The sequence below is a fragment of the Chrysochloris asiatica genome, unplaced genomic scaffold (genome assembly GCF_000296735.1).
Source record: "Chrysochloris asiatica unplaced genomic scaffold, ChrAsi1.0 scaffold00007, whole genome shotgun sequence".
Classification (NCBI taxonomy): Eukaryota; Metazoa; Chordata; class Mammalia; order Afrosoricida; family Chrysochloridae; genus Chrysochloris; species Chrysochloris asiatica.
This window is the reverse complement of record NW_006408525.1, coordinates 27,460,011-27,487,738: the sequence shown is the minus strand read 5'-3', so window position 1 is coordinate 27,487,738 and position 27,728 is coordinate 27,460,011. Positions and strand designations below refer to the sequence as shown.

The window sequence follows — 27,728 nt, the reverse complement described above, 5'->3', positions numbered from 1 at the left end:
CAAAACATGAATAAATCTCAAAAACATTATGCTAAGCAATGATTGTGAGGAGGACGCAGGACCGGGCAGGGTTTTGTTCTGTTGTGCATAAGGTTGCTATGAGTCTGAACTGTCTCGATGGCACCTAACAATGACAACAAAGTAGAAGTCAGATACAAAAAAGTACACACTGTGTGATTCCATTTAGATGAAATTCTAGAATAGGAAAAACTGACCTGTATGTAGTAATAGAGATCAGATCAACTATTGCTTTTAGGGGTGGGGAATTGACTAGAAAACGTTAAGAAAGAATGTTTTGGGCCAATGGAAATATTCTGTGTTTTGATGTGCACTCAACTGAAACAGATTGAAGAGTTCTTTTAAGATCTGATGGTTTCAGTGCATGTAAATTTTACCTCCATTTAAGAGACGGCAAGAATCTTAATCATATACAAATGTGGGTATGGATGGATGACACAATACGATAGGAAATGGCTAAAAATGCATGCAGTAAGCAGTCACTCCAACACTAAATTATAGACACACATCAGTGATTGTAGCACACTGTAGGTGTCTCCTACAGGGTTCCCTACTTCCAAGTTTGCTCTCTAAGACCACACTCCAAGAAACAGGGATCAGTTTCTTCTCATTCCCTGCTCTAGCCCAAGAATCTAGCATGTATTCCAGGCTTGTCAAATGAATGAATGAATGAATGAACCTAGCTGGAAGAAAACATTCTTACATTTTACTGACCAAAGAACTGGAAGAGGGGACACTTGGATCGTCCTCCCTGGGTTGTGTCACTTGTTCACATTTTGTCATGGACACCTGACCCCAAAAGCACAGTCAGCTTTTAGGAAGCTGCGGGTAAAGGATTGGGCAGCAACCTCTGTCCTGGGCTCAGGCTCCTAGAGGGGGTGTGAAAGGAGCACCTGGTCCTGGGCTCAGAAGCATGAGAGAGAGTGTTACTCCATTCAGGGTGACCACACAGGGCTATGACAATAATCTGAGAAGAGGGGATGAAGCTTCAACTTGGAAAACACCACCACGGCAAGAAAGGAGAGGGCACATTTGAAGGCCATTGAGGACATGCCCTGGTGCCACAAACAGTTCATCTCTTGGTTGCTAACTGAAAGGCTGGTGGCTTGAACCTACCCAGCGCTCTTTTGGAGTCCTGGTGTGGCACCATAGGATAAGCACTGGACCACAAAATTGGCTTAAACTGCAAGGTTGGTGATTCAAACCAACCAGCTGCTCTTTGGAAACCCTATACAACAAATGCTTTTTCAGAGAAAGAGCTGGCAATCTGTCTGCAAAGATCACAGCCAAGGAAGCCCTGTGGGTCAGTTCTACTGTCACATGGGGCAACTGTGAGTCCAACTCGACTCGACACGTAACAACAAATCCAGCTGATCTTGATTAATTAAGAATTGCCCATCCTCTCTGTTTGCAGGGTTGACAGGGATGGGCAACTGAGACATTGGCTACCTAAAATGGGGGGTGGGAGGGAGGTGGCTGTAAAGGCACAAAGTGACTGGTTTACAAGTTTTCAAGAGGAATTTAGATTCATAGTATGTGGGGTAAGGTAGAATCTCCACTGAGTGGTTTTCATCGTGTCTAGACGTGTCTGGTGAAAGGAGATGGGGACAAGACTCCCATGATTCAATAGTGAGTAATTGTTATCATGACTAATTGCGATTGTTGCAACTGTAAGGGTAGAAATTTTGTAGCAAAAAGGGGTGAGTGGTCCATCTGGGACCATCGAGGGAGAAGAGTGGGAGCGGAGAGTGGGATCCTACCCAAGAGGAGCAGCGATGCCAGAGATGATGACATGGAGAGAGAGAGCAGCTAAGACTCTAGCCTCTTGGAGAGAGAGGGGCTATGTGCTGGCAGCTGGGGGTGGGGGGAAGGCTTGCAGGGTGTGCCCTTTGGCTATTTGAATGATTGTATATACCTGAGTGTTTTGGCGCACATTCAAAACAAAAAACAGAGGGAATAGAAGCAAATACTGTTGAAGGATGAAACATGCAGGGGATTGTAATCATTGCAGTGAAACAAATACACTAGGATGAATGTAAAACTGATGTTCCCCCATGTAAACTATCACTTAATTCACAATAAAAACTTAAAAAAGAGAGAGAGAGATTAAGGGAAGGAAATGAGGGCACCATGGCTTGAACAGATTCAGCGCCACAGACCTCTTAATTTGCCCTGTATGTTCCTCCAGGTCTACCGACATAGCCACTGGACTTGTCATTTCCCACAGTCCATTCAGCACTTACGGTGCCGACCCTACTGTGCTAATGTACTGTACTTCGTCCAAAAAAACAGTTTCCGCCATGAAGGACACAGATCTGCTCTTGGAGACAGACATTGATCACAATGGGATGGGGCAAGGAATCTTCACAGGAATGAAACATATAAAGCTGGGTCTCTGGGAGGAACAGGTGTTTGCCAGGCTAACAGACAGATAAAGGGAAAAAGGAAGCCAAGTACAGGGAAAGGCAGCCCAATGAAGAGCGTTATCAGAGGGGCAGCAGCATGGAGGATCGGTTTAAGACACGCGGAATTGGGCACTGACAGAAATTCAAGCCAGATTCAGAAGAGGATATGCCTTGGGAGATATTATTACTGATATCAGGTGGATCTTGGCTGAAAGCAGAGAATACTAGAAAGGTGCTATCCTGTGTTTTATTGGGCTACATAAAGGCACTTGAATGTGTAGGTCATAATAATAGATAACATTTTGAAGAATGAGAATTCACGTGCTCACGTGGAACCTTACATTGACCAAGAGGCAGTCTTTGGAACAGAATAAGAAATACTGTGTGGTTTAAAATCACAAAAGGTGTGTATCAGGGCTGTATCCTTTCACTATCGTTTTTTTCAATCTGTATGCTGAGAAAGTCATTTGAGAAGTTGGACTATAAGTAGAACATGGCACCAGGATTGGAGGAAGGCTTGTTCTCAACCAGCAATAGACAGATAACACAAGCTGACTTGCTGAAAGTAAAGATTAGAAACATTCGCTGGATTGCACCTCAACACAAACACTCACAACTAGATTCGTATCATCATGATAATGCAGAAAACACTGAAGTTGTCAGTTTTGAAACTGTAATTTTACTTGACTCCACAATCAATATCTGTTGTTGTTGTCTGTTGTTAAGTGCCGGCAGTCAATAAATCAAATAAAAAAAAAATTAAGTGACATATTGCATTGGACAGATTTGCTGCAAAAACCCTTTTTAAAGTGTTAAATGGCATAGATTTCACTCTGAGGACTAAGGTGTGTCTGAGCCAAACCATAGTCCTTTCGATTGCCTCATATATGCATGGGAAAGTTGGACAATGAATAAGGAAGACCACAGAAGAACTGATGTATCTGAATTATGGTGTTGGCAAAGAATATTGAATATGCCATGGACTGGCAAAAGAAAATCTGTTTTAGGACGGTCAGAACGCTCCTAAGAGTGAGGATGGCAGTACTTCATCCCGGACTTTAGACATGTTATCAGTCCCTGGAGAAGAACACCGTGCTTGGAAGTAGAGGTCAGAGATAAAGCGAAAGACCCTTAATGAGATAAACTGAGACTGTGTCTGCAACAAAGGGTTCAAACATGTCAACGATTGAGAGAATTGTGTTGGATCTGGCAGTTGTAATTAGGGTCGCTCCGAGTCTGGTGGGAATGGATTTCGAGCCCCTACTAGCGACCCGCGCTAGTCGGTGTACCCGGCGGAACCATTCTCCAGAAGTGGAGAGGGGGTTGCAATCCTTTTCTCCGAACTTAAGCCCACAGAACCAGTTGAAATTCCCATTCGATTTTTTTTCGTGCCCTTTCCTTATTTCTTCCATCTATTTGGGCACAATCACGCTCTGAGTGCGACCCCGTCTCAGGCACCATTCGTTGCTCCTGAGTCGTCCCCTCCCCGCGCGTGGCCCGGCCCGGCGGCCGCTTCAGACCCAGGTTATAAAGGCAGGGCTGCGGCAGCGACTGCGGACTCAGGATGCGCCCGGGCGACCCGGGCCAGAGCTGCGCCGCGGACGCGCCGAGCCCCGCGGGGCCAGACACACGCACGCCGGCACCGCAACCTGCAGCCGGCCACGCTCCGGAGTCCCCGGCCAAGACTGACCTCGCACCCGCGCAGACACCGGGGACTGGAGCCGGCGCCGGGTCAGCCTCCGAGTCTCCAGCCGGTTCGGGACACCCAGTCGGTGCTCACCCGGCCTTCAAGGCTGAAGCCGGGACAGGAACCCCACGCGTGTCCACAATCTCGGTCGCCCAGGGGGATGTCCAGTTTGTTTCCGGCCACTCAGACGCACCATGGACCCGCTTCATATTCCAAGGGCCCTTTGGTCCCTGGGCCGCCGGCCTGGGGACTGACAAGGCGGCGGGCATCTGGAAGACGCCGGCTGCCTTCATCGGCCGGCGGCCCGGGGTGTCCGGCCCCGAGCGTGCCGCCTTCATTCGGGAGCTGGAGGAAGGTAAACGGGGTCCCCAGAACCCTAGAGAGGGTAGGATGAGGGCAGCTTTAGAGAGGAGGGACCCCCGTCGGGGCCAAGCACACACTCCCACATTCACTGCCTGGTGGCCCTTTATCCATCTCCTCCCCTTTCTGTCATCCCAGATGGCCGTGGGTCTGTCTGGTGCAAAGCCCGCCCCCTCTACGCGCCTGTTGCCGCCCCGGCGGATCTGCGCACGCTCGGTGCCCCCTCCCCAGTCTACCGCAGTGCCAGTGCCGGGAGCGAGCGGGCGGGGGGCTCGGGGCGCCGCTGCCGGCTCGCTAGCCAGAGCTGGGGAAGTGGATGGATGAGTGGGAAGGTTTAGCTAACCATTTAACTTCCAGGGTCATGGGCAGGCTTTTCTCCACTCTGAGGGTGGGCAGGACTTGGGACTTCTGCCCTTCAGTCTTCATCCCTCCCATCTTCTTCTGAGATGGGGAAAGTCTCTGGAGGGGGGCGAGGTTAGAGGTTTAAGTGCCTCATCTGCAGTGCTGAGGAATAGATTTCTCATCTCCACTCGCAAAAGTTGCAGGCAAGTTTTATGACCCATGAGGCTCCAATGAGCCGGCCCAGGCTGTCCAAGGGTCTAGCGGTGATACGTTAGTCTGCAGCCAACTTTCTAGCTGCCTTTATTCTCCCAAGTGTCCTGAGAGCCCACTTCCACGTAAGCTTAAAGGATTGCAATCCCCTTGGTCATCCAAGCTTCTGGCAGAAATAATGAGACTCAATCCCGTGGTTTTGGGAGTGCTGAGCATTGAGGGGTTGTGGGGCTATCATCTTGTTGACAGAAATTGGAGATGGGACAGGAAGGGGTGGATTGGTGTGGGGGCTCTGTACCCTCCCCATGACCTGATTAGACCTTTTCTCACTGCCCTGTCGCCTTCAGTGCTGTGTTCTGACCGTCCCCCACCAGTTAAGAAGATCGCCCAGAAAGATGTGCAAGCTATGATGAATTTGCTGGAGGAGGTGCGTGCTGCTCTTTCCAGGCAACTCCAGGCCTTCATTTAGTCCTGTGGGCCCAGGTCCAGTCTCCATCCTGCCTGGCTACTTCTCTGGGGGTGCCTCACATGGGAAACCCAGGCTGGGAGAACTCTTAGAACTGATCTGGTCTGATCTGTTCTTTCTCCATAAAGGGAAACTGAGTTAGGCCCCACAGTGGCTTAATGGCAGACACAGGAGGAAATGGGAAGGGGCTTCCCCTGGTAGTCCAGCCTCCCTCTGAGCCCTGTGCCCCTCTCACCTTCCCCGCCTGTCTTGGAGATCCATCCCATGAATGGTGGTCCCTCCACAGAGAGAGCGAGATCTGAGTACAGCAGCTGGCCTTGGCCAGTCCCTGGTGAAACAGAACAGTGCTTTGATGGAGGAGAACAGCAAGCTGGAAGCCATGCTGGACTCGGCCAGGAAGGAGGTAACTGGTGGAGGCTGGGAGGGAGAGGTCCATGGTGCCAGGAGCAGGACGTGGCCTCCTGTTCCTGCCTGCTCCCAACCCAGGCTCCTCTCCCCTCCTGCCAGATTTTACACCTTAGACATCAGGTCAGCTTGCGGGATGACCTCCTTCAACTCTACTCAGACTCTGATGAGGAGGAAGAAGAGGAAGAGGAAGAGGAAAAAGAAGAGGAAGAGGAAGAAGAAGAGAAAGAAGAGGAGGAAAAGGGAGAGGAAGAGAAGGCAGAAGAGGAGGAAAAAGAAGAGGAAGAGCAGCAGTGTGATTATTCCCATGATGCTCCCAAGCCGTGAGTGCCTTTTGCACCTGAACCATTTACAAACAGAGACACAGACAGCATGTGTGCTCAGTCTTGTTGGGATGAATTGGGATTGCCACACATTGCCTGGGTGGGGAATCCCTGGGTGACCTGGGTGCTCTCCTCTCTGCACCCCAACTCCCATTACTCCCTCCCCCAGGACTCTTCAGGAGGAACCTCTGCACTGCTGCCCACAGCTGGAAGTCCTACAACAGAGGCTGAGGCTGTTGGAGGAGGAGAATGATCAACTGAGAGAGGTGAGGAGGGAGGAGGGGACAGCACTCAGAGGGGGGGGTGTTGACACTCCTGCCCCTTCCTCTCTCCCTCCCTCCAGGCCTCCCACCTCGACACCCTGGAGGAGGAGGAAGAGCAGATGCTCATTCTGGAATGTGTGGAGCAGTTTTGTATGTGATGTTGTAACTAAGGGGAGGGACTGTTCCCTAGGAGTGGAGGGAAAAACTCCGGACTTGGAGTCTGGTGACCAAAGTTCAAGTTCCAGCTCTGGCGCTCCCTAGCTGTGTGAACTTGGGCAACTTCCTTGACCTCTCTGAGCTTTAGTCCCATCACCCTTAAAAAGAACATTCATTATCTAGTCCCTACTGACCTCTCCAAAAGGCTACAGGCCCGAGAGAAACAACAGTTGAGGAAGTGCTTTGTGCAGATGATGTAAAATGCTCTACAGAAGCGCTGGCTGTCCTCTATGCCTGTCTCCTGTTATTGGAGTGAACACAGGGAGGGACTGCAAGTAGGGAAGGCCTGGAGCCAAGAGCTGCCAGAGACCTAGCTCCCTGAGCCATGGGGCAGGGACAGGTCAGAACTGTGCTGTAGGTTGTGGTTGTACCTGGCTCTGTCCTAGGCACTGTGAGCAAGTGAGACACAGCATCTGTGCCCAGGGAGCTCAAGTCTAGCCAGATACAGACCCAAGGTGGCAACAGCCAAACCCATCCATTCCCTTCACCCTAAACCTCTGACTTCCCTTCCTGGGTTCCAAAGCTCCCTGACTGACCCTGCTGGCCCCCAGGCCCTGGAGCCTGCTTTCATTCTCATTCCTCTTAGAAATTGTTCAAGCCTCCTCCCCATCCTCACTCCGCTGCCCCCTAGCTCAGGCTTCTTAACTGACCTCCTGCCTCTCCCCCTGCTCTCCTAGGCTCTCCTCCACACAGGGAATCCGTTTTCTAAAACCTAATCTGACTAGGTCACCCCCCTGTTTGTAACTCTTCAAAATGGCTTCTCATTGGCCAAAGAGTCCGCCTCAGCTTCCCTACCAGGCTGTTGTGTTCTGGGCCCTGCCATTCCCTGCGACATCTTGTGATGGTTGCTTCTGGGCCTTTCCGCACTCGACATGGGCCAGTGTCCTCCCTTCTTTTCCTGGCCAAACCCCATTTGCCCAGTAGAAATTGTAGCTTAGAGGTCCCTTCCTCCAGAAAGCCATCCCAGACTTGGTGAGGCAGGACTGAGTATGCAGCTGTATGCCCTGTACACCTACATTATTGATTTCTTTTTCCCAACTGTCTCTGCGCTAGACTTGAGCTCAGTGAAGGTGGGACCAAGTCTCACTGACTGCTCACCTCAGTGCCTGGCTCAGTGTCAGCCAATAAACATATGGAAAGGAGACCTGACTGAGGAATGCTAAGCCCTATGGAACCATCTGGAGCTCCCAGGAGCAGAGGGGTGGGTGTAGGTAGAGGAGTTTGGGAGGACCAGAACTGGTCTCCAAAGGCCAGGAGAGTGAAGGCTGACCTGCCATGTCCTGCTCTTCCTCAGCCGAGGCCAGTCAACAGATGGCCGAGCTGTCAGAGGTGCTGGCCCTCAGGATGGAGAACCATGACCGGCAGCAGAGGGAGGTCAGCCAGCTGCGGGCCCAGGTCTTGAAGCTGCAGCAACGCTTCCAGTCGGTGAGGAGGAGTATGTGCGGGGCTCCCCCACTCCTGTCCACCCCCACAGGCTCTGTCTGCATTATCTAGTGTTACCATAACAGAAATAGCACTAATGGGTGGCTCTAACAAGCAAACATTTCTTTTCTCGCAGTTTAGGATGTTAGAAGTCCAAATTCAGGATGCTGTTTTTAAAAAAATGTTTTATTGTGAATTATGTGATAGTTTACAAGTTTACATGGGTGAACATTAGCTTTACATTCATCCTATTGTATATTGTTTCATTGCTATGGTTATAATCCCCTCCATGCATCATCAACCAACCATGGGGTATACCCCTCAAGCATGCTCCCTGGTCGTCAGTACACAGCCCCTCTCCTTCTCTGGGTCTAGAGTCTCCAGCTGCTCCATCTCTCCACGTCATTGTCTCTGCCTCTATCTCTGGCATCACTGTTTCTCTGGGTAGGGTCCCGCACTCCGCTTTTCTCCTTTGATGGTCCCAGGGACCTCCGCTAACTTTACATCTCCAACCCTCACAATCAGTCCTGATAGCAATTATTCAATATTGTACCGTAAGAAACCTATCCCCATCTCCTTTCATCAGCTCCGCCCAGACAGATTGGATGCTACTCTGTGGAGATTCTACCTTCCTGTGTGCCCTCTGGATTTAGGTTCCCTCTTGAAAGCTTGTAAGCCAGTCACTTCTTGCCTTTGTAGCCCCCCCCATTTTGGGTAGCCAATATCCAAGTTGCCCATCCCTGTCTACCTTGTGTATCGAGGGGGTAGGAATGGGCCTTGCTATAAAGATTTGTTCCCTCTGTTGAGCTACTGCATCCATAGGTGTAGGTCAAGTTCATCAAATTATACAGGATGCTTTTTTTATTGTTAAGTGCTGTCATGTTGGTTCCAACTCACAGTGGCTCTCTATAGGGTTTCCAAGAAGTGACTGGTGGGTTTGAACTGCTGACATTGTGGTCCAAACTGACCTTGTGGTCTAGTGCTTATCCTACAACACAAGACAGGACCCCAGTCTGTTTGTAGGGGAAGGCTTTCTCTTTCAGCTCTGGGGAAGTTTCTTATCCTTGGCTTCTTGGTGATCTTCTCACCGTGTCTCTCTTTTACCATCTCAGCTTTTCAAATGCTTATTTCATTTCTTTTCTATCTCAAGAGAGATTGGCTCAAGTAGGTCAAACTATTTCCAGGCATTACATAATTTGGGAGTCCTGGTGTAGCACTGTGGGTTAATGTGCCAGACTGCAAAGCCATTTGAACTGCAAGACTGTTGGTTCAAGCTCTCCAGCCTCTCCTCGGAAACTCTATAGCGGGTCGCTATGGGTCGGAACCGACTCGACTCGACGGCACTTAACAACATTACATAATTTATTTCCGTAACATGCCAGTGAATCATCTAGTAGGTGTTGTGTTAAGACTTCATTTAATTCTCAATAAATTGAAGACTGTTAAGACTGAAAAAAAAAAAAAAAAAACACAAAAAAATTCACCCACATTTCTAAAACTTTGATAATACTTTTATGTGGCTACATTAGAATATTACAAGGATTACAGGCATACACCATTTTATTGTGCCTCATTCAGCACCTCATAGATACCGCTTTAAAAGAAAAAAAAGAAAGTTTTGACAACCTTGCTTAGAAAAAAAAAGAGATTGGCTCAAGACACACCTTATACTTATCTAATTAGCATAATATAATATTCAAATGGGATTATAGCCACAGGGGTAGAGGTTAGGATTTACATCACATATTTTGGGGAGGCTCAATTTACGGCCCCTTCTCTGGAGTCTTTGGTTCCCAGCGTAGCCAGGCCCACTGCCCCTCTCCATTCAGAGTTAGAAGAGATTCAGGGAGCCCCTCATCCTGCCCCCTCATTGCCCCAAGGAGGGGACCAAGGCCCAGAGAGGGTCACAGGTCTGCCGGGGAGCAGGTACAGAACTCTCCCACCTTAACTTGATTGCCTGTGTAGCTCCTTAGGTTAAGGGGTTGGAAAGACTTACTAGCCGCTGAAGGTGTGTGGGGAGTGGGGAGGCTCAGGTGGACACGTCACCAGTCTTGGGTCCTTCCAGTACGGAGCGGAGACTGAGAAGTTGCAGCAGCAGCTGATGTCGGAGAAGGAAATCCAAATGCAGCTACAGGAAGAGGTGAGCCTTTCCTCGGATGCTTACAGCCCCTGTGAGCCCCTGGCCCAGAGTGAGGACCCGAGATCCCAGCCAACTCCCTGTTTCAGGAGAGGACAGCATCTTTCAGGCAGCTATGGGGTCTCATGCCCTCCGTGTCTGGTACAGGGGTACCCTGCATGCCACTATTTGGGAGAGATGGGGAGCAGTGCACTGGGCTGGGTCCTGATAGAGCTTGGGGGTGGGTCCCAGCTGCAGGACCTACGAGAGAAGTACATGGAATGTGGGGGCATGCTGATTGAGGCTCAGGAGGAGGTGAAGACCCTCCGACAGCAAGCTCAAGTGTCCACTGGCTCCATCATCCACTACACGTACACCATGCCTCTGGTGAGCACCTCCCCTGGCTGCCCACCTTCCCCCAGGTGCCCTACAGGGATCAGGCACCCTTAACTTTGGTGCCTTGTATGTTTTGGCCCTGCTGACTGGTTTCCACCCTCAGCACGTTCTGTGCCTGGAAGTGTGGTGGGGCTTTCTTGGGGTCCTCTGACAGTGTCCCCCTTCCGCCCTGTAGGAGGCACTTCCTGGCTTTCAGGAGGCCCTGGCTGAGGAGCTCAGAACATCTATACGGAGAATCATAGCAGACCCTGCGTTCTTCATGGAAAGGTGAATTACTGAGATGCCCAGCCCACTTGCCCTGCTATTCCCATGGCAGGGTGGGGGCTAGCCCTCACCCTCTGACCTTCCTTTACCCATGGTGCCCTCCTCAAGCTCCCCTACTCATTCACTGCCCCACCTCCTCCACTCACCACCCTTTTCTCTGTCCCTATGGTGTGGTGCATCCTTTCTCTCAGGAGTTTTTGCTGGCTGGGCCAGCTTCCTCTGCCTCTGTACAGTGAGGGCCCTTTTCTCTGTTGAAGGAACTCTGAACGAACGTCGAGGGAGACCTCAAACCTGGGGTAAGCTGGCCAGGGGAGCCTCCATCACCTGCCCTCACCTTCCAGCAGCCAGACAAGCTCTTCAGTTGGTTCTGTGGCCTACACCCTGGAGAAGAGCCCAACTACGTGGCTGAAAGTTGTTCTGGGAAGGAGTTGCCCCCTTTTCGTTCAAATCTTGCCTCAGAGGTGCCACTTGACTTAAGGCTGCCCAAGTGGGGACCAGGGCTTTTCTTTCAGCTGACTAGAGGCTCCCAGGCAATGAGCATGGGCCTAGAACCTGGGAATGCCTGGGCCTGAGGACCAGCTTGGTCCCTTTACTGACTCTGTGTTCTTGAGCAAGCCACTGCTTGACCCGTCATATTCCTATGGCAAAGGACTTGTTTCTGGGGCAACGAGCTGTGGGGTAGGTCTCAAAAGTTAAATGATGGGGTGTTTTCCCTTCTGGTCTGTTCCCTGCAGCCGGGAAAGCAGATAGAGCCTATGCACTGTTAGGCCATCTTCCTCCCCTCTGCCCTAGGAGCTGGGTATTTGAAGTCAGGCAGTTCCCCTCTGGGATTAGCCATCAGGGTTTGTATACAGACTGGTGGGGACAGGAGAGCTCCCTGAGGAGTGGGAGTGGGTGCAGACAGACTTTCTGGCTCGGCCCTTTGGTAGGAGACATCCTAAGGGTGTGGAAGGAAGGTGACTGAGGGCTCCGTGTGGGGCTATGGAAAGACTTTCCTGTCTCCCTGGCCAGGTATGAGTCACGCTACCCTGAAGAGCAACAACAGCAGCAGAGGTTCAAGGCTGAGGAGGGCTTGATGCCAGCAGAGGATTATGTGCCGGCAGAGGAGCTGGGCATCGAGGAGGAAGAGGTGGTGCTGGCCCAGGAGGGGATGGTAGATGAGGTGGAGCCAGAGGAATCTGACGCCTGGGAGGAGGTGGAGCCAGACTTGGATGAGGCGTCGCAGACCGATGTGGTCACCTCAACCATGGAGGCCAGTGGCTTGGGCCCCTCGCACCCAGACAGGAAGCGTGCCCTCCAGCAGCTGTCCAGCTGTCGGGATGCCCATTGCAGGCGGGAGCTGAGGCAGAAGATACTTCAGAAAGGTGAGTGCTCCCGTGGGGGCCTCCCTCTGGCCAGCTGGACAAGCTGCAGATCATTAATTAAAGCCATGAAAGGTGAGGGTGGGTGAGCCCCCATGTGCTCACTTTACCCCAGCCTGGTCCCACCCAGCGTGCTGATTTGCATGAACTTTGCATACCATTTGCATAGGCACCTTAGGGCCCCCTCAGTGGGAAAAGGGACCTCAGTGCTCATTTACATGGACTTAATTTAGGAGTCCAGATCTCCACTCCCTTTTCTCCTGGGGACTGGGCTGGGGGTCAGGGCTGGGACTGTATGTAGCCCCCTACTGGCCCTCAGCTTCCTGTCTCTGCTCGCCCCTTTCCCCTACCCCATCCCACTTCCCCCCTCCCCAAGGCTCCCCATCCTTGCAGCAGTGGCAGCCGCAGGCCAAAACAAACATGGGGGGCGGGATCGTGGAGCAGCGGCCCAGGGTGCCCACCCAGGACTTTCGGAGGCTGGAGGAGGACAGGGCCAACCACCCTCCCAGGGCCTGGGAGGAAGAGGGGCCTTCTGGGACCACCCAGGCCATTGGGACCAAGGCCCCCGCCAGCAAGGGCCACAGTTGGACCAGTTCCCTGGGTGAGTCTGAAGGTGGGCTAGGGTCTCCTGCAGGGTCGAGGGGGTGGTGGGCCAGGGTCCCCCCAGCCAGGAAATCCCAAAGGTTGGCGAGTCACACTTGATTCATTGCAAGTGTGAGCTAGGTCAAGTGAGACTTGCCTTTCAGCCGCTCATGAGATTTCACAGTGAGTTACTGATTGTTATGCCCTGAGCATTATCTCCTTTAATTCTACACCTCTGTAGTAGGCATTGTTACTGCTGTTTAGCAGGTGAGGAAACTGGGTTCAGAGAGCTCTGGTCCCTTGTTGAGGGTGACCAAGCTAGGCGTGGGTCTGAGCCCGTTCCCTGACTGCGTCTCCTTAGGGCCTTCCCAATCCGGCCCTCCCCTCTGATTCTGTCCTAGTGCCTGTTTACCCTACTGTGCTACTGTGTCAGCTTGAAGCCTCCACCATGGCCTTCACCTCTGGCCTGGCCCACTCTGCTGGCTAGGTGGATCAGCACTGGTCTTACGCTCTCACAGGGCCGCTGTGTAAAGTTGTGCAGGCTGTCAACTGAACAATGACCTCTGTAACCATCAACGGTAGCTCGCTATCCGCTCATCAGGCTGCCGTCCCGTCCCTGCCCACTGCCCAGGCCAGGCCTGTGGTCTTTAGGCCCTCAGTTCACGTCCACCCCCCCTTCTCTTCCAGGCTTTGCTGTTTCCCAGCAGCCTGCAGAGGCCCTACAGACAGCATGAGACCCCTCCTGCTGCTGCCTGGCCAAGCCCCACCTGCCCCCCACCCTCCTTCCCATTTTCCTAAACAGGACCCCCTGTCTGTCCCCAGCCCTCCCTCTGTCCTGATGAACCTGGGCCAGAGTTTGAGGGCCCAAGCCTCGACCCTCTTTTGGGACAGGCTGAGGGAGCCCCGGCCCTTGTTCTGTAGCTGGTGTAAAAGCTGCAGCTGCTGGGCGTGGGTCACCTGGTGGCCCAGGGGCCGGAAGCAGCCCCGGGGGCGGCCCGCTAGCTACCAGACCCAACTCTGAGCTGGCGTGACTGAGCTGGGGGGAGTTGTCCTAAGTACCCCAACATCATACCCTTTACCCCATTACTCCCAAGTCAAACGTGGCTCCCTAGTCCTGGTGGACTTTTAGGGACCTGACTCCCTTTTCCTCATCCTCTGTCCTGTCTTCTCAGGCCCTAGTTTATTGTTTTAACCAGAAGTGTCTGTGGGTGAGGAGTCCCTCTGCCCAGCGGTGTGGGTCCCTCTCCCCCTAACCCCACCTGTGACCTGTGACTCTCCAGGCTCCCACCCGAGCCCCGATTACCCACTTCCCTCAGTTTCTTATTCCAGATGTTCTCCCCTTTCCTGCCCCATACTCGTAAGCAGTTGGGGTCTGGGACTCAGGACCCTCCGTCAGTACCTGCCCTGCTCCCCACAGTCCTCCTCGGTCTGGGCTTGCTTGTCAGCCTGCGTACATGCTGGTGCAGGAAATAAAGGAGCTGTTTGCTACCTGACCAGGCCTTCGTCCATCTGTCTCAGGGAGTGCTTGCGTGCGTGCATGCATGTGTGCATGCGTGCGTGCGTGCGTGTACTCAGTTGTACTCAAGCACCATGTTGAGTTCATTCTGCTCTGACCCTGCTTCTTTAAGGCAAAGGATGGTAATAATGTCTTTTTAAAAAAACCTGTAACTAGAGGGTGATTGGTATAAGCCATGGACCTCCCACTGCTGGTATTGACCTGGAAGCCCTAAATGATACTTATCACCTCTTTCCTCTAATCAGCTAATCAACTCTAGAGTTCCCTCATTCTTGGCCAGCATTCCAGCTGGTCCAGGTGGCTTTGCTGGTGTCGTATCCTAGACTTTCATTCTTGAAAGGTCTGAAGCCTTGGTTACCAAGTCCTTGTTGGCCGTCTTTGCTCCGATTGCCCGTTTATGATGGTCACCAGGCAGGAAGCACTGATGGTCCCTTGATGGAACCCCAGTGAATCCCATAACTTCTAGATGTACTCCTTCCTGTCCACAGTATGAGGCAGTGATCTGGCTCCTCATACTAATCCAGTTCAGTAACCTCTGATAGTAATTGATTTTTCTTTGCTTGCTGGTCTACAGGCTTGCATGAAGAGTCAAAAAAGATCAGGCAGCAGCTGTAAGTTTAGATTTAGGGAAATCTTTACTGTATTCCTTGATGGAAGCATCCTCTCCCCTCCACGTCCACCCCAATCAGGAGCTTGGGTCCAGCAGAGTCTACAGTTGTGGAGACAGGAAGTGTAAATTCCTGAGCTAGACCCTTTGGTGTGATGGGAGAGGGCCCACTTCTACCTCCATCCCTTGGTTTCTGGCCCCGTGTATTATGACTATCAGGTACATACACCATGGTCTTAGGATAAGTTCCCCTAGAAGCTGGTTTGTAGTACAAGTAGTTTGTTTGGGTGGTGATCCCAAGAAACACCAGTAAGTGTGTGAGGAAGTGAAACAGGGCAGGGAAAGAAGCCAATAAAGGCTGCAGCCTTGAGCAAGTTCCTGCGGTGGGAAACAGTGTGATGGGGGGGGACCTCTGGGAGGTACTGAAGAACACCCCTTCTGAGGAGTGAGGGAACTGGGGTACTCATCCTGCGGCTCTACCCTCGCATTGACTCAGGGCTGCTTCTGAAAACATGAATTCCCCTGCATTTCCAGCCTTGTACTCGGACTGAGAAACAGCCATCCTGTGGACAGTAGCAACTGCACAGGACACTGTCAACATGCCCAAGAACAACGAGGGACTGTGGGGAACAGCGACACGTGCCTGCTCTAGCCACTCACGGGTCTATTTCACAGGTGTTTCCAGGTAGCTCCTGTGTGTCAGGCACTGCTGTTGGCACTGGGGACACTGGGCACTGGGAAGAAGGCATATGTGCCCCCCACCACCACCCCCCGAGCTTCTCTTCTAGTCAGGGAGGCAGACAACCAGCAACCCAACTACAGATGGCAAAATGTGCTCTAAAGAGAAGACTTTAGACACACAGGTCTGTGTGTGAAGGGTGAGGGCAGAAATGGTGGGTCTCTCCGGAGGCATTTCAAGCAAGGCCTCAAGGATAAAGGGGGGCAACCATGTGCAGAGCCTGGGAAAGAGCATTCCAGGGGTGGGGTGCATCAAGGACCAAGGTTCTGAGCAGGAAAGAATGTGTGTGGTGGGGTGAATATGACAGAAAGGAAGAGAGAAAGGGGATGGCACAGATGGTGGGGAGGACCCCAGGGCTTTGGGAAGGAGTTTGGATGTTCTCCTGAGTGCAGTGGAAATCACTGGAAAATTTTGACCGAAAGAGACCCGATTTGAGTGATCTTTGTAAGATTTGCTCTGGCTGCGATCCCACCACCTACTTGTCCACCAGCAACTGTAGATTCTGGTTCAGTGTCTAGTCTCGGGTCACGGTAAAGTCCCCTCCCAACTCTACTCCCTGCTTCAACACCCCGAGTCCCACTGAACTTGATAAGAATGATCTTTGGAAGCGACTTTATTTTATTTTTATTTGTTTTTCATGGGGCAGGGCTGGGCTGGGGCAGGAGGGCGCTGGACTCTGAAGCTGGTCCTAGGGATGTTCATCCCCTTCCTCCACACTGCGGCGGCCAAAGTCCATCCATCCGTATGCTTCTTCTTCTTCCTGCATCCACGGCCCCTGCTTCTTGGCCAGGTCTGGGGAGTGGGACAAGGAGAAGGGTCAGCAGTGGGCCTGGGGGCTGAGGCTAGGGCCAACTTTCAGGGACCTTGCTCAAGCCTGATTAGCCAGGTAAGTAGGGAAGACTGTCAGTAACTCCTACCTGCCACAAGGTGTGGGGGGCCCTGGGCCCCCAGCTGCCTTTGGTGACGAGAGGCTGGGCCCAACTGGTCTGGCCAGTGCAGCTCCAGGCCCTGGCTTGCCACTGAACCCGAGGGGTGGTCCTGCATCAGGGAGGAGGGCTTTCTAGAAGCTTCGGAGAAGGCAGCCAGAGCCATCACAAAGATCAGCATGTATGCACACAGGTGCTGCATTTTCTCTGCAAAGAGGAGAAAGAAAGGGGCTTAAAGGTGGGGCTGTCCCCAGGCAGGTGCAGAGGCAGGGGACTGTGCTGGATGGGCTCCAGGTCCCTTCTGCTGTGTGACATTGTGGACTATTGCTCCTTCCAACTGTGCCCTGGAACCCAAGCCTTGCGTCTCTTCTCTTCACCCAACTACGGTGAAGGCGACTTGTGGAGGAATTAAAAACCTAGAACAATGGTTTCTGAGTGCTTCTGTATATCTATGAATCTGTACATGTTTTGGGTCTTGTCATTTAAAGTTAATGTTGAAATAGTAACACCCAAGGAACATACACACTTAACCTTCTGGAACAAACAGTACCACCTTGGGAAGCATCATCACTTGGATCAACAGTTATTGTGAAGGATCTCTGGTAACTGAAGAGAAATCTTCCATGATTGCAATGAAGCAGTTTTATAAACTGTCGCCATGTGCAACTCTTGATCGGATGGATTCAGTTTGGGGAGGCTAGACCACAGAATCAAGTTATAGCTCCAACAAACATCAAATTCAAATGCTCTTCTGTTCTCTGGCTTCAACCTTTTTGTGCTCTTTGGCCTCATTCCTCTGATTGGCTTTACTGTAAGTTCACTTTGAATCAATTCTGGCTCAGCACGACCCTATGTGTTTCAGAGTAGAACTGAGCTCCATAGGATTTTCAGTGGCTGTGAACTTTTGAAAGGAACCCTGGCGGTGCTGTAGGATAAGCACTGGACTGCTAACCTCAAGGTCGGCAGAAAGATGAAGGCTTCTGCTTCCATACAGATTTAGAGCCTCAGAAACCCTATGCAGGGTCACTGTGAGTTGAACCCGACTCAGTGGCAGTGGGTTTAGTTTGAGGTTCGGTGACCTTTGGCAACTGGATCATCATGCCTGTCTTCCGAGGCACCTCTTAGGAAATTTTTTAAATAGCATTTTTATTCATGACAAACTCAGAAAGAAGGTTTTTTTTACATTTAATTTTCCTCTCAGCATCCCTCAGTTTTCATGAAATAATCATAGCAAAATGGTTATCTCTTCATTATAAGATTACTGTTGTTGTTAAGTGCTGTGGAGTCGGTTCCGACTCATAGCAACCCTTTATAGGGTTTCCAAGGAGCTGCTGGTGGGTTTGAACTGCCGACTTTGTGGTTCAAACCAACCTGCGGTCCAGTGCTTATCCAACAGTGCCACACCAGGACTAAAGAAGAGATATATAAAACACAAAGTTTATTTAATAGTTAGGGAAGCAGTGGGGAGAAATTCATAGTAAAAGCATAAATTCTCTCAGTTTAGTAGATTAGCCTAAGTCACTACCCCAAACATGTCTCGTGGCGCCAGCACAAACTGAAGCAACCCTTATCTCCTGGGTTCCCTCACTGCCTATTACGGACTGAATTGTATCCCTTCAAATTTTACACTGAGATCCTAATCCCTGTCCTTTTAACTGTGACCTAGCTTGGAAATAGGATCTTTGAAGATAATGTCAGTTAATATGAAATCATACCTGAGGAGGAGGGTGGTCCCAGAAAGGACACAGACAAAGAGACAGAGGGGAATTGCATCTACAAGTCAAGGAATGCCTGTGTCTGCTAGAAGCTAAGAGAGGAGAAAGGATGTTACCCTGGGGCCTTTAAAGAGAACGCAGCCATGCCAATACCTTCAATGTGGACTCGTGGCATCAGGAACCGAGACAAACCAACAATTTTCCTCAGTTGTACCAGTTACATTTCAAGTGCACAGGTAGCTACCATATTGGGTAGTGCAGAGATGTAACATTTTCACCATCAGGAAAAGTTCTTTTAATTGCGTCTCAGTTTTTTCATCTGAGCAATGGGGAGACTAGTCCTCATCTGCCTCACTCGCCAAGGTTGGTGTGAACGGCATGAGAGTGAGGGCAGGACAGGGCCTGGTTGAGTCCCACAGGCTGAGGATGCAGGCAGAGCCCTATTGCTGAGACCCAGGCCCTAGTTTTACTTAGGGATAAGGGAAGGCTTCCTTCCCTGGAACCCAGAGGCATAGCCCTAGACTATAGCCTCTGGCCTGGTACCTGGATGCAGCAAGAGGGGTCCTGTTCACCCCTTTCCCACCTCCCACAGTGCACTGGGAGTTTTCTCACCTGCAGAGCTGGGTGGTGGGTGATGCAGTGGTAGGACCTGGAGCTCTTGGTGCCGTGCTTTGCTGGGTCCTCAGCCCAGCCTTATAAAGCCCTTGGGCCCTCCCAAGCCCTCCTCCCCATGAGGCCAGTCTCTCCCCACATGGGAGGAGTTGGGGTGGGACAAAGGTACAGCCCATTACCCTGCCATTTAGTATCCATCAGTCAGCTGTCAACTAGGTGGGGGAAGGGAAGGGATGTTGACCTTCATGGTGAAGGACAAAGGTGGGATGGGGGCAGGCAGGAGACAAGCTCCCTGGGTCCAGGACAGGATGCTCATTTCTTAACCTGCATTCATTCCATTGGGAGGTAGGTGGGGTGGATGGACCAGAGGACTTAGATTCAGAAGAGGCATATTTTACCAAATACTGATGTTTGAAGAATAGGGAGCGTGTGAACATGGGCTGATGTATTGGCCCCTTGGTCCCCTCTGCAAACAGAACGTGCCATGGTTATCAGGAGCAATGGACCATGGCTGATAGCCCAGCAGTGTACATCCTGGTTGTCGTCAGAACCCCCTTCAGCCTTTTTTTTACTTTGGAAAACCATCTGCATCTCCCTTCTCCATGTGCCTGCTGGACTGGGCTGGATTGGGTTTTCAACATCCCCTTCATCTCTCTAGGTCTGCTTCCCATCCCCCACCTCCTGCCAGCACCCTATCCCAGTATCAATTCCTGTGAATCTTGCATTTCAAGTCTCCTCATTTTGCTTTCAAAGAGTCATTTGCATAATGCATCCACAGTTTTCCAATACAAAAACACATCTTAAAATGGTTAGCAAACCCAAGATGTCTGAAAGCAAAACGGTGTGCTTGTTGATTTATTTGATAAATTATTTCTTTAACTTGGTGTGGGCAGCTATAACTAGTTGTTGCCCATTTTTTATTTGTCCATAGTTGATACTAGAAATGTTGCTCTCATTCATGTGTTATAAAGGCTCCTTCTTGTCTGGGGGAAGTTTACATGTCCCTTGGAAGTTGGATGAGGGACAGTGGTACCCACGTTCACAGGTGACGAAGGAAGCAGGCTATGAGGTATCCATGGCAACCGGCAGTAAATGTTCTTGTGAATAACCACTCTAATCCAGAGCAGGACTCTATGATTCAGCAGATGAAATGAATGAAAATGATAAAAACAGCGTAGGCACTGGCGGGTGATAATTGAATTACCAGATCTCAGAGATGGAAGGGAGTCTGGGGGCAGCTCTGCTCACACTCTAGGGGAGTAGAGACATTTGTGTTGCTGTGGTAACAAGACATCAGAAGCCTTCAGCAGGGCTCCACTTCTGCCAATGAAGGGTGATGGTCTCCCGGGCTGCTCTTGCCTAGGTTGGGGGCGTCTGGCCATTTCCCAAGCAGAAGCACGGGCTTCCATCCAGCGGATGGTACAGGCCTGCTGTCTACAGGCACTGGCAGCTGTCCTGTGCAGAAGTGAGAAAGCACAGTCACAGATGATGTTTCCTGTGCAGGTGAACACTGTCTGGTGGGTTTCCCTGGCTCTGCCTCTGCCCCTTTCCGGCTGTTGAACTTTGGATAAGTGCCCCCTCCTCTCTGAGCTGTTTTCTCCTCTTAGACATGAAGAAAACAACTTGGAGGGCCTTATGAAGGGGAGTGACATAAAGCAGCCTGTGTCCAGTGTTCTGTTGAGCACCTTCCCCTCCCTTAGTCTTTCTGCATCGCAGGGAGATGTCACTCATTCCTTCCTCAGTGAAGGGAAAATGTGACAAGGTCTGAGGCTCCATGGGCTGTGACTCAGAAGGACATCTGCCCTGTGTTGCCACTGAAAAGGGTGCCAGGATGGAGCCCTATGGGGGTTGGCGTACAACAGGCTTTGGAACTGGATCTTGGCTCCAGCACAGGCCAGAAAATGTAGGGTCTGGGCCTAAGGAGTTGAGGGCCCCCTCCTTAGGCCCCTGCCCTCATGACAACAGTACTGTGTGCCAGGTACTGACAAGCCCTTTACATGTGTGATGTCGTGCTAGCATGTACCCATTCTACAGATGATGAAACTGAGACTCAGGGCTTAAACCTCAGGTCTCTGGGATCCTTCTCCTCCAGAGAGGTACAGTAGGCAGTATAATGAAACCCAAAGCTGTCCACATGCCAATCCCTGATGTCACATGCAGATGAACTTTAAAATGGAAACTCGCCGGGTGATGTGAACAATCTGTGCTGGACTGCTCTCGTGTAAGAAGGACCTGGTGGTCTGCTTGTTATGATTAACCAAAGCCAAAAACATTGCCGCGGAGATAATTCTGACTCATAGCGACTCCGTAGGACAGAATGGAGTCCTGGTGTGGTGCTGTGGGTTAATGTGCTGGACTGCAACGTTGATTTGAACTGAAATGTCAGCGGTTCAAGCTCACCAGCCCCTCCTTAGAAACCCTATACAGGGTCGCAATGAGTCGGAATTGATTACACGGCCTTTCACAGCAACAGGACAGAGTAGAACTTTCCCACGGGGTTATCAAGGCTGTTGATCTTTATGGAAGCAGACTGTCTCCTTTTTCTCCATGGAGAGACTTGTGGGTTCAAATCACTGACCTTTCAGTTAGCATCCAAGAGCTTAACTTGGTGCCACCAGGGTCCCCCCAGTTAAGATCACATCCAAGAAAACCCTGGCCGAACAGCTCTGCTCTGTAATGAATGGGTCGCCATTAATTAGGATCAATGTAATAGCTCTCAACAAAACAACATCCTGAGTAATCCAGGTGCATCTGGTCTAATCACGTGAGTCCTTAAAAGCAGTGAACTCGAGCTAGAGGCAGAAGGGATGCCGCTGAAGGAGAACACAGTATGCTGTTACTTGTTTGAAGATTGCGGGGTGGGGTGGGTAACATGACAAGGAATGCAGGTAGCTCTAGAATCTGAGAAAGATTGCTGGTGAGTGTCCACAAGAAAAGAGGGACTCAGGTCCACAAGGGAACTGAAATCAGCCAATCACCTGGATGCTCCTGGTAGTGGCTTCTTCCGCAGAAGGAGTACAGCTCTGCCCACACCTAGACTTTTGCCTGTGAAACCAAGCAGAGGACTCAGGTGAGTTGGGTTGTACTAGGGCTTCCAACATGCAGGACAATGAGAAACTAAACTTGTGTTACTTTAAGATGCTAGATTTAAAAATAATTTTAAATGTTACGGCAACTCTAGACAACTGAGACAAGTAGTCACAGCCTTGTGAAGGCTTGTGTGTGCGGGAGCTGTGTGCAAAAGTCTTGTGTGATGTGTCTTTCTCCTCCCAGAAGGGGTATAATGAGTCCCCAAAGGTGCCCATGTCCCAAATCCTGGGGCCTGTGAGTATGTGATGTGACATGGCTAAAAGAACTTGCAGAAGGAATTAAGGGTGCATATATTCTTCATGTGATGCAGTAAGATCAGCACTGGACTGCAAACCTCAAGATCAGCAGTTCAAACCCATCAGCCGCTCCTCGGGATCCCTATATAGGCTTGCTATGAGTTTGGAACCGACTCAACAGCACTTAATAACAACAATAGTTTTTTAAAAAGGAACCCTGGTAGCATAGCGGGTTATGAACTGGGCTGCTAGCTGCAAGATCAGCAGTTTGGATCCATCAGCTGCTCTAAGGGAGAAAGATGAGACTTTCTGCTCCTGTAAAGATTTATAGCCTCGGAAACCATATACAGGGTTAGTAAGAGTCAGAACTGATTCCACTAAACACCATCACCAATTTTTAAAGGCTTAACCTTAGTGGCAATGTAGGATAAGCCCTGGACTGCTAACCATAGGTTGGCGGTTCAAACCCACCAACTACTCCTTGGAAGAAAGCTGAGGCTTTCTGCTTCTGTAAAAATTTACAGTTCAGAAATCCTATATAGGGTTGCTATGAGTTGGAACTGACTCAATGGCACTTAATAACAAATCTCACTTTGAGGAGCATGGTGGATCTAGAGGATAAGCTCTGGACTTGGAACCACAAGGTTGGCAGTTCTAGCCCACCAGCTGCTTCGTGAGAAAGATGAGGCTTTCTACTCCCGCAAAGTTACAGCCTCAGAAACCCTAGAAAGGGTTGCTATGAGTTGGAACCGACTTCATCACACTTAACAATAACAATAATGACTCTTTTGAAAAGGAGGCCTTGTGGTACATTGGACTGCTAACCACAAGGTCAGCAGTTCAAATCCACGAGCTGCTCTGAGGGAGAAAGAGGAGACTTTCTGCTCCTATAAAGATTTATAGCCTCTGAAACCTTATACAGGGTCACTGTATGTTAGAATTGACTCGATGGCAGTGGGTGGGTTTGCTTAAAATAGGAGCTTATCCTGCGCTATCCAGGTGGGCCCATCCAAAGCAGAGACCTTTCTTTAAGGGAAGTGTTTGCTGGGGTATTTTGACCATTCATTTATTCCACAGTCATACCAATTCTGAGCACCTGCCATAAACAAGGGCTGGGTGAGTCCCTAAGGAGGGACTATGGCCTGTTTTTCATGGAGTTTGAATCCTGGGTGGGGACAAAACTCAAAAAAAAATAACTGAAAATGAAGGAGGGTGCTGCTATGGATTGGACTGCATCGTCCTATAATAGTGTTAATTTAGTTACCCATGATGCTCAGTACTAGGCAATTATCCTATGTGCGGTCAATCCTAACCTCTATGATGTTAATGAGGCTGGATACAATGTATAGGGTTAGGTTGTGTTTTGAATCAATCTCTTTTGAAATATAAAAGAGATTGAACAAGTGAGCAGAGATCAGAGAAATCTCAGTACCACCAAGAAAGAAGAGCTGGGAGGAATGAGTCCTTTGGACCCAGTGTCCCTGTGTGTGGCACTGTAGGATCAGCACTGGGCTGCTAATGCAAGGTTGGCAGTTCCAACCCATCAGCTGGTCCTTGGTAAACCTTATGCAGAGTCATTACGAGTTGGAACCAACTCAATGGCACTAAACAACAAGACCCAGGTGGAAGACTGATGCCAAGACACATGGAAATGTCCAAGGATCACGAGGCCCACAGAAGTTGAAAAAAGACAAGGACGTTCCCCCAGCGCTGATATCCTGAATTTGGATGTCTGGCCTTCTCAATTATAAGAGGACAAACTTCTGTTAATGCCTTTTATTTGTGCTATTTCTATTCTAACAGCACAAGAGACTTAAGACAGATGCCCAGTTGAGGGGAACGTTGTCTGGGCAAGAGAGCTTCCATAGGTGCTCCACACCAGGGACCTCAACGCTGCTCACCAAGGCTGGGCTGTGGGAAGCAGGTCACTATGGATAAACTGAAAACAGCTGTTAGGGAGGCAGTGTCTCCACTTCCTAAATTGTTATTGATGGCAGAAAAAGGAGAGACCAGCGGTGACTCAGTCACCCTGCCCTAGGCAACCCAGGCCTTGGAGGATGTGAGGGACAAACAGTGACACCTGTCTGAGGCGTGTTTGTGTCAATAGTCAATAGGGGCATCCTTGGTCCATCTTGGTCTAGGGCCTGGGCTGAGACAAATGTGCTCACCTGCTGGCCAAAGCTGATGGTAGGCGAGGTGTAAGACCGAGAAGATGGTCCGTGGGCTGCCTCAGGCTGAGCTAGAGGAGGTATCCACCACACCTCAGGGGCACAGAGATGGACCTAGCTGCCCCTAAGCCTGACTCCCCCACTCGTCCCATTTAATACCCACCAGTGCCTTTGAAGCAGTGGTTCTCAGCCCAAGTTTCACACATTAGGATCTAGCAGGGAGCTCCCCACAGTCCGGCTGCACGCCAGGCCCATCAGATCGGACTCTAGAGGGTGGAACTCAGGCATGGGCTGGGAGCCTGTATGCAGGACAGGCATCTGAGAAAGGACAAGGACAAAGAAGCTTTAGAGTCCTGGGCTCGGGTCCCAGCTCCAGCACTTCTAGGGCTGTGACTTGAGGTAAGTCACTTAGACTTAGGCCTCTGTTTGCTCCTTGGAGGCCGAGATGGCCAAACTTTGTCTCTCATACTTTGGACATAATGTCAGGAGGGACCAGTCGCTGGAGAAGGATATCATGTTTGGTAAGGTGGAGGGTCAGAGAAAAAGAGGAAGACCCCCAATGAGATGGATTGGCCAAGTGGCAGCATCGATGGACTCAAGTGTGGCAACAGTAGTGAGGTTGGCCCAGGATCGGGCAGTGTTTCGTTCAGCTGTGCATAAGGTCACTATGGGTCGGTACCAACTTGATGGCACCTAACAATAACAACAACAACCACACCTCAGTCCTGTTGTGGCACTGTGGGTTAATGCACTGGACTGCAAAGTCAGTTTGGACCAAAAGGCTGGCAGTTCAAGCTTACCAGCTGCTCCTTGGAAACCCTATATGGGTCACTGTGTGTTGGAACCAATTCAAAGGTACTTAACAACAACAACCACACCTCAAGCTCCACATGATAAGCACTGGATTGTGAATCACAAGGCCTGAGGGTCAAGCCCACCAGCTACTCCTCAGGAGAAAGATGAGGCTTTCTGCTCCCTTGAAGATTTAAAGTCTCAGAAATCCTACAGAGGGTTGCTATAAGTTGGAACCAACTCCACGGCACGTAACAAAAACAACCACACCTCAGGAGTCCTGGGTGGTACAAATGGCTAATAGGCTTGGCTGGAACTGAAAGGTTGGAGCGTCCAAGTGTCTCAGAGGTGCCTCAGAAGAAAGACCTGGCAATAAAAACCTCTAAGAAGCACAGTCTACTTGGACACACACGTGGCCACCGTGAGTCAGAGGTGACTCAATGGTAACTGGAAAAAAATCTCACCCCCTCTGTGCTGCTGCTTCTTCCTGACCTCTAGAACTTTCTTCCCCTTCCTAATGACTTCCCTCTCCACACCTGAGCCTTCTCCTGCCCACTAGTGCCTTCTCCTCCACTCAGGCTTCCTACTGGTTTCTTTCCTGTCATCTAGAGGCAGCTACGGCACAGGGACACGTGTCCCTTTCACAACACACACTGTCCTTCCTCAAGCATGGTAGACACAGAGGCATGTGTTTTGTGGGTGTTGTGGAGAGGATACTTGTCCCCTGTCACAACCCCAAGGGGGTACCAGCAAGGTGCAGAATGACATTCTGAGGTGTCACAAATATTCCTATGAAAGGCACCCAGAGGATGCCTTACCACTGTACACTTCTATTCTTGGAACTGGGGAGAAGTTGCAGGTTAGAGATGGCCTGAATGCTCATTACCCTTGCTGCGTCCTCCAGGGGCGCTGTTTCCATGGCTCCGCCTTCACTCCCTGTGTTTCCTAGCTCTCCCCAGACTGTGGACCTGTGTTTCCTAGTCTCCCCTCTTGACTCGGGATTGTTTAGCTGTAACAACCTACACTGTTGGGCAGTTACGATCAGAGTAACTGGTGTCAAATTCAGAACTCTGCAAATTTCAAAGAGCAAGGAATTAATATCCCTGACATTGTTGCAGACCGTGTAAACCTGGTCAGAAATTTGAGGCCCACAGGGCCTGAGGGTTACAGGCCGCAGGCTCTGAGGAACAGATTCTAGCTATCTAGCAGGCATAGTAAATTGTTTTTCATTTTAGTGTTCAGTTATGTTTTATTAATTGCATATATGAAGCCCTTGATATCCACAGATAAATGTAATATTTTCCTAAAAGCCAAGACTGTAAAATTCCAAACAGGCAAAGTTTTTCCCTCAGAGAATGCATTCAAAGTAAATTGGGTGGCTCCCTGGTCTCTGTTCCAAGAAAAATAGGAATGCCCTCTCTAAAGTGTTTCCAGGTGTAGCCCATTCACCCAGGTGTCTCTTTTCCTGAAGAACCTGGGCTAGGCAGCTGACACAATGGGAATCCTCCCAATCCTCCTTTTCCTCCCCCCCATTTGAGGCTAGGTGCTAAAAGGTATGTTAATTAAGCTTGAGAAACCAAGTTGCGGTCGTGAGATTCGAACCTGCAAAGTATGATGTAAAGTTGCCTGAATGTCTGGAAAAGTAAGATTGACAGCTGTACCTTGTCTTAGTCCCTCCTAGCTATGTGTAAAGTACCTCCCCTAAATAAAAGGAAGGCGCAGAACGAATCCAGGGGCATTACAAATGGCAAAGCGTGCTTTACAGCATGCAGGGGGCTCAGTCCAGCCTTGCAACCATACTGCTTGCTTAGCCAAGATGTTTACTATGCAGGATATTACAGCCTTTCTGGCTGAGATGCTTGCAATGCATGATCTGCCTGATGCCAGTCCAGCATCCATCCTGGTTTTGGGGTGCCTCTTTGTCTCTCTCTTTGTGTCTCTGTGTCTCTTTTGCTATCTCTATCGCCGCCAGGTATCTCCACCTTGTGAACCGAACCCCTATGTCGAGGCCAGTCCCTGGCATGACATAATGCTGGATTTCTGATAGCTACATTTTCCAATATTACACTTAATATTGAAGAAGCTGGTTTTATTTGCATAAAAGAAGTATGGGAAATGAATTTTACGAACACTATTGCTTGCAACTCAGTGTGAAAATTGTTTAGGGTTGGGAAGGGACAGGAGAGAAGTGTTGGGGTGAGGATAATAATGTTCTATATTTTGATAGTTGTTATTAAGTGCTGTTGAATTGGTTCCAACTTACAGCGACCCTGTACAGGGTTTCTGAGGAATAGCTGGTGGGTTTGAACTGCCAACCTTGAGGGTCAAGCTGACCTTGCAGTCTAACGCATTATCCTGCAGCACCACATCAAGACTCTCATATCTTGATAGAGGTCTGGGTTATACATTTGTCAAAACTAATTGACTTTCATGGGAAGGAAAGAAATGTCAGGAAACATGATTACAGAAAGCTTGTAAACCTGTCTTCAGC

General features: G+C 50.3%; 2 protein-coding genes across 2 annotated transcripts; one reads left to right on the top strand and one right to left on the bottom strand.

The window, feature by feature from the left end:
- Nucleotides 1–3,987: 3,987 nt before the first annotated feature.
- HAP1 (huntingtin-associated protein 1) lies at nt 3,988–13,570 on the top strand. The gene is given in 14 exon segments (XM_006833697.1): nt 3,988–4,465; nt 5,370–5,453; nt 5,707–5,891; nt 5,996–6,213; nt 6,386–6,482; nt 6,560–6,629; nt 7,990–8,120; nt 10,183–10,257; nt 10,468–10,620; nt 10,805–10,896; nt 11,151–11,189; nt 11,905–12,329; nt 12,631–12,855; nt 13,524–13,570. Coding segments are annotated over 14 exon segments (2,319 nt in total).
- A 2,816-nt stretch (nt 13,571–16,386) lies between these two features.
- Nucleotides 16,387–16,826, bottom strand: GAST (gastrin). The gene is made up of 2 exons (XM_006832634.1): nt 16,616–16,826; nt 16,387–16,490 (listed from the first exon to the last, which is right to left on the bottom strand). Exons 1-2 carry the CDS (start codon nt 16,824–16,826, stop codon nt 16,387–16,389), a joined length of 315 nt encoding a protein of 104 aa, XP_006832697.1.
- Between the last annotated feature and the right edge of the window lie 10,902 nt (nt 16,827–27,728).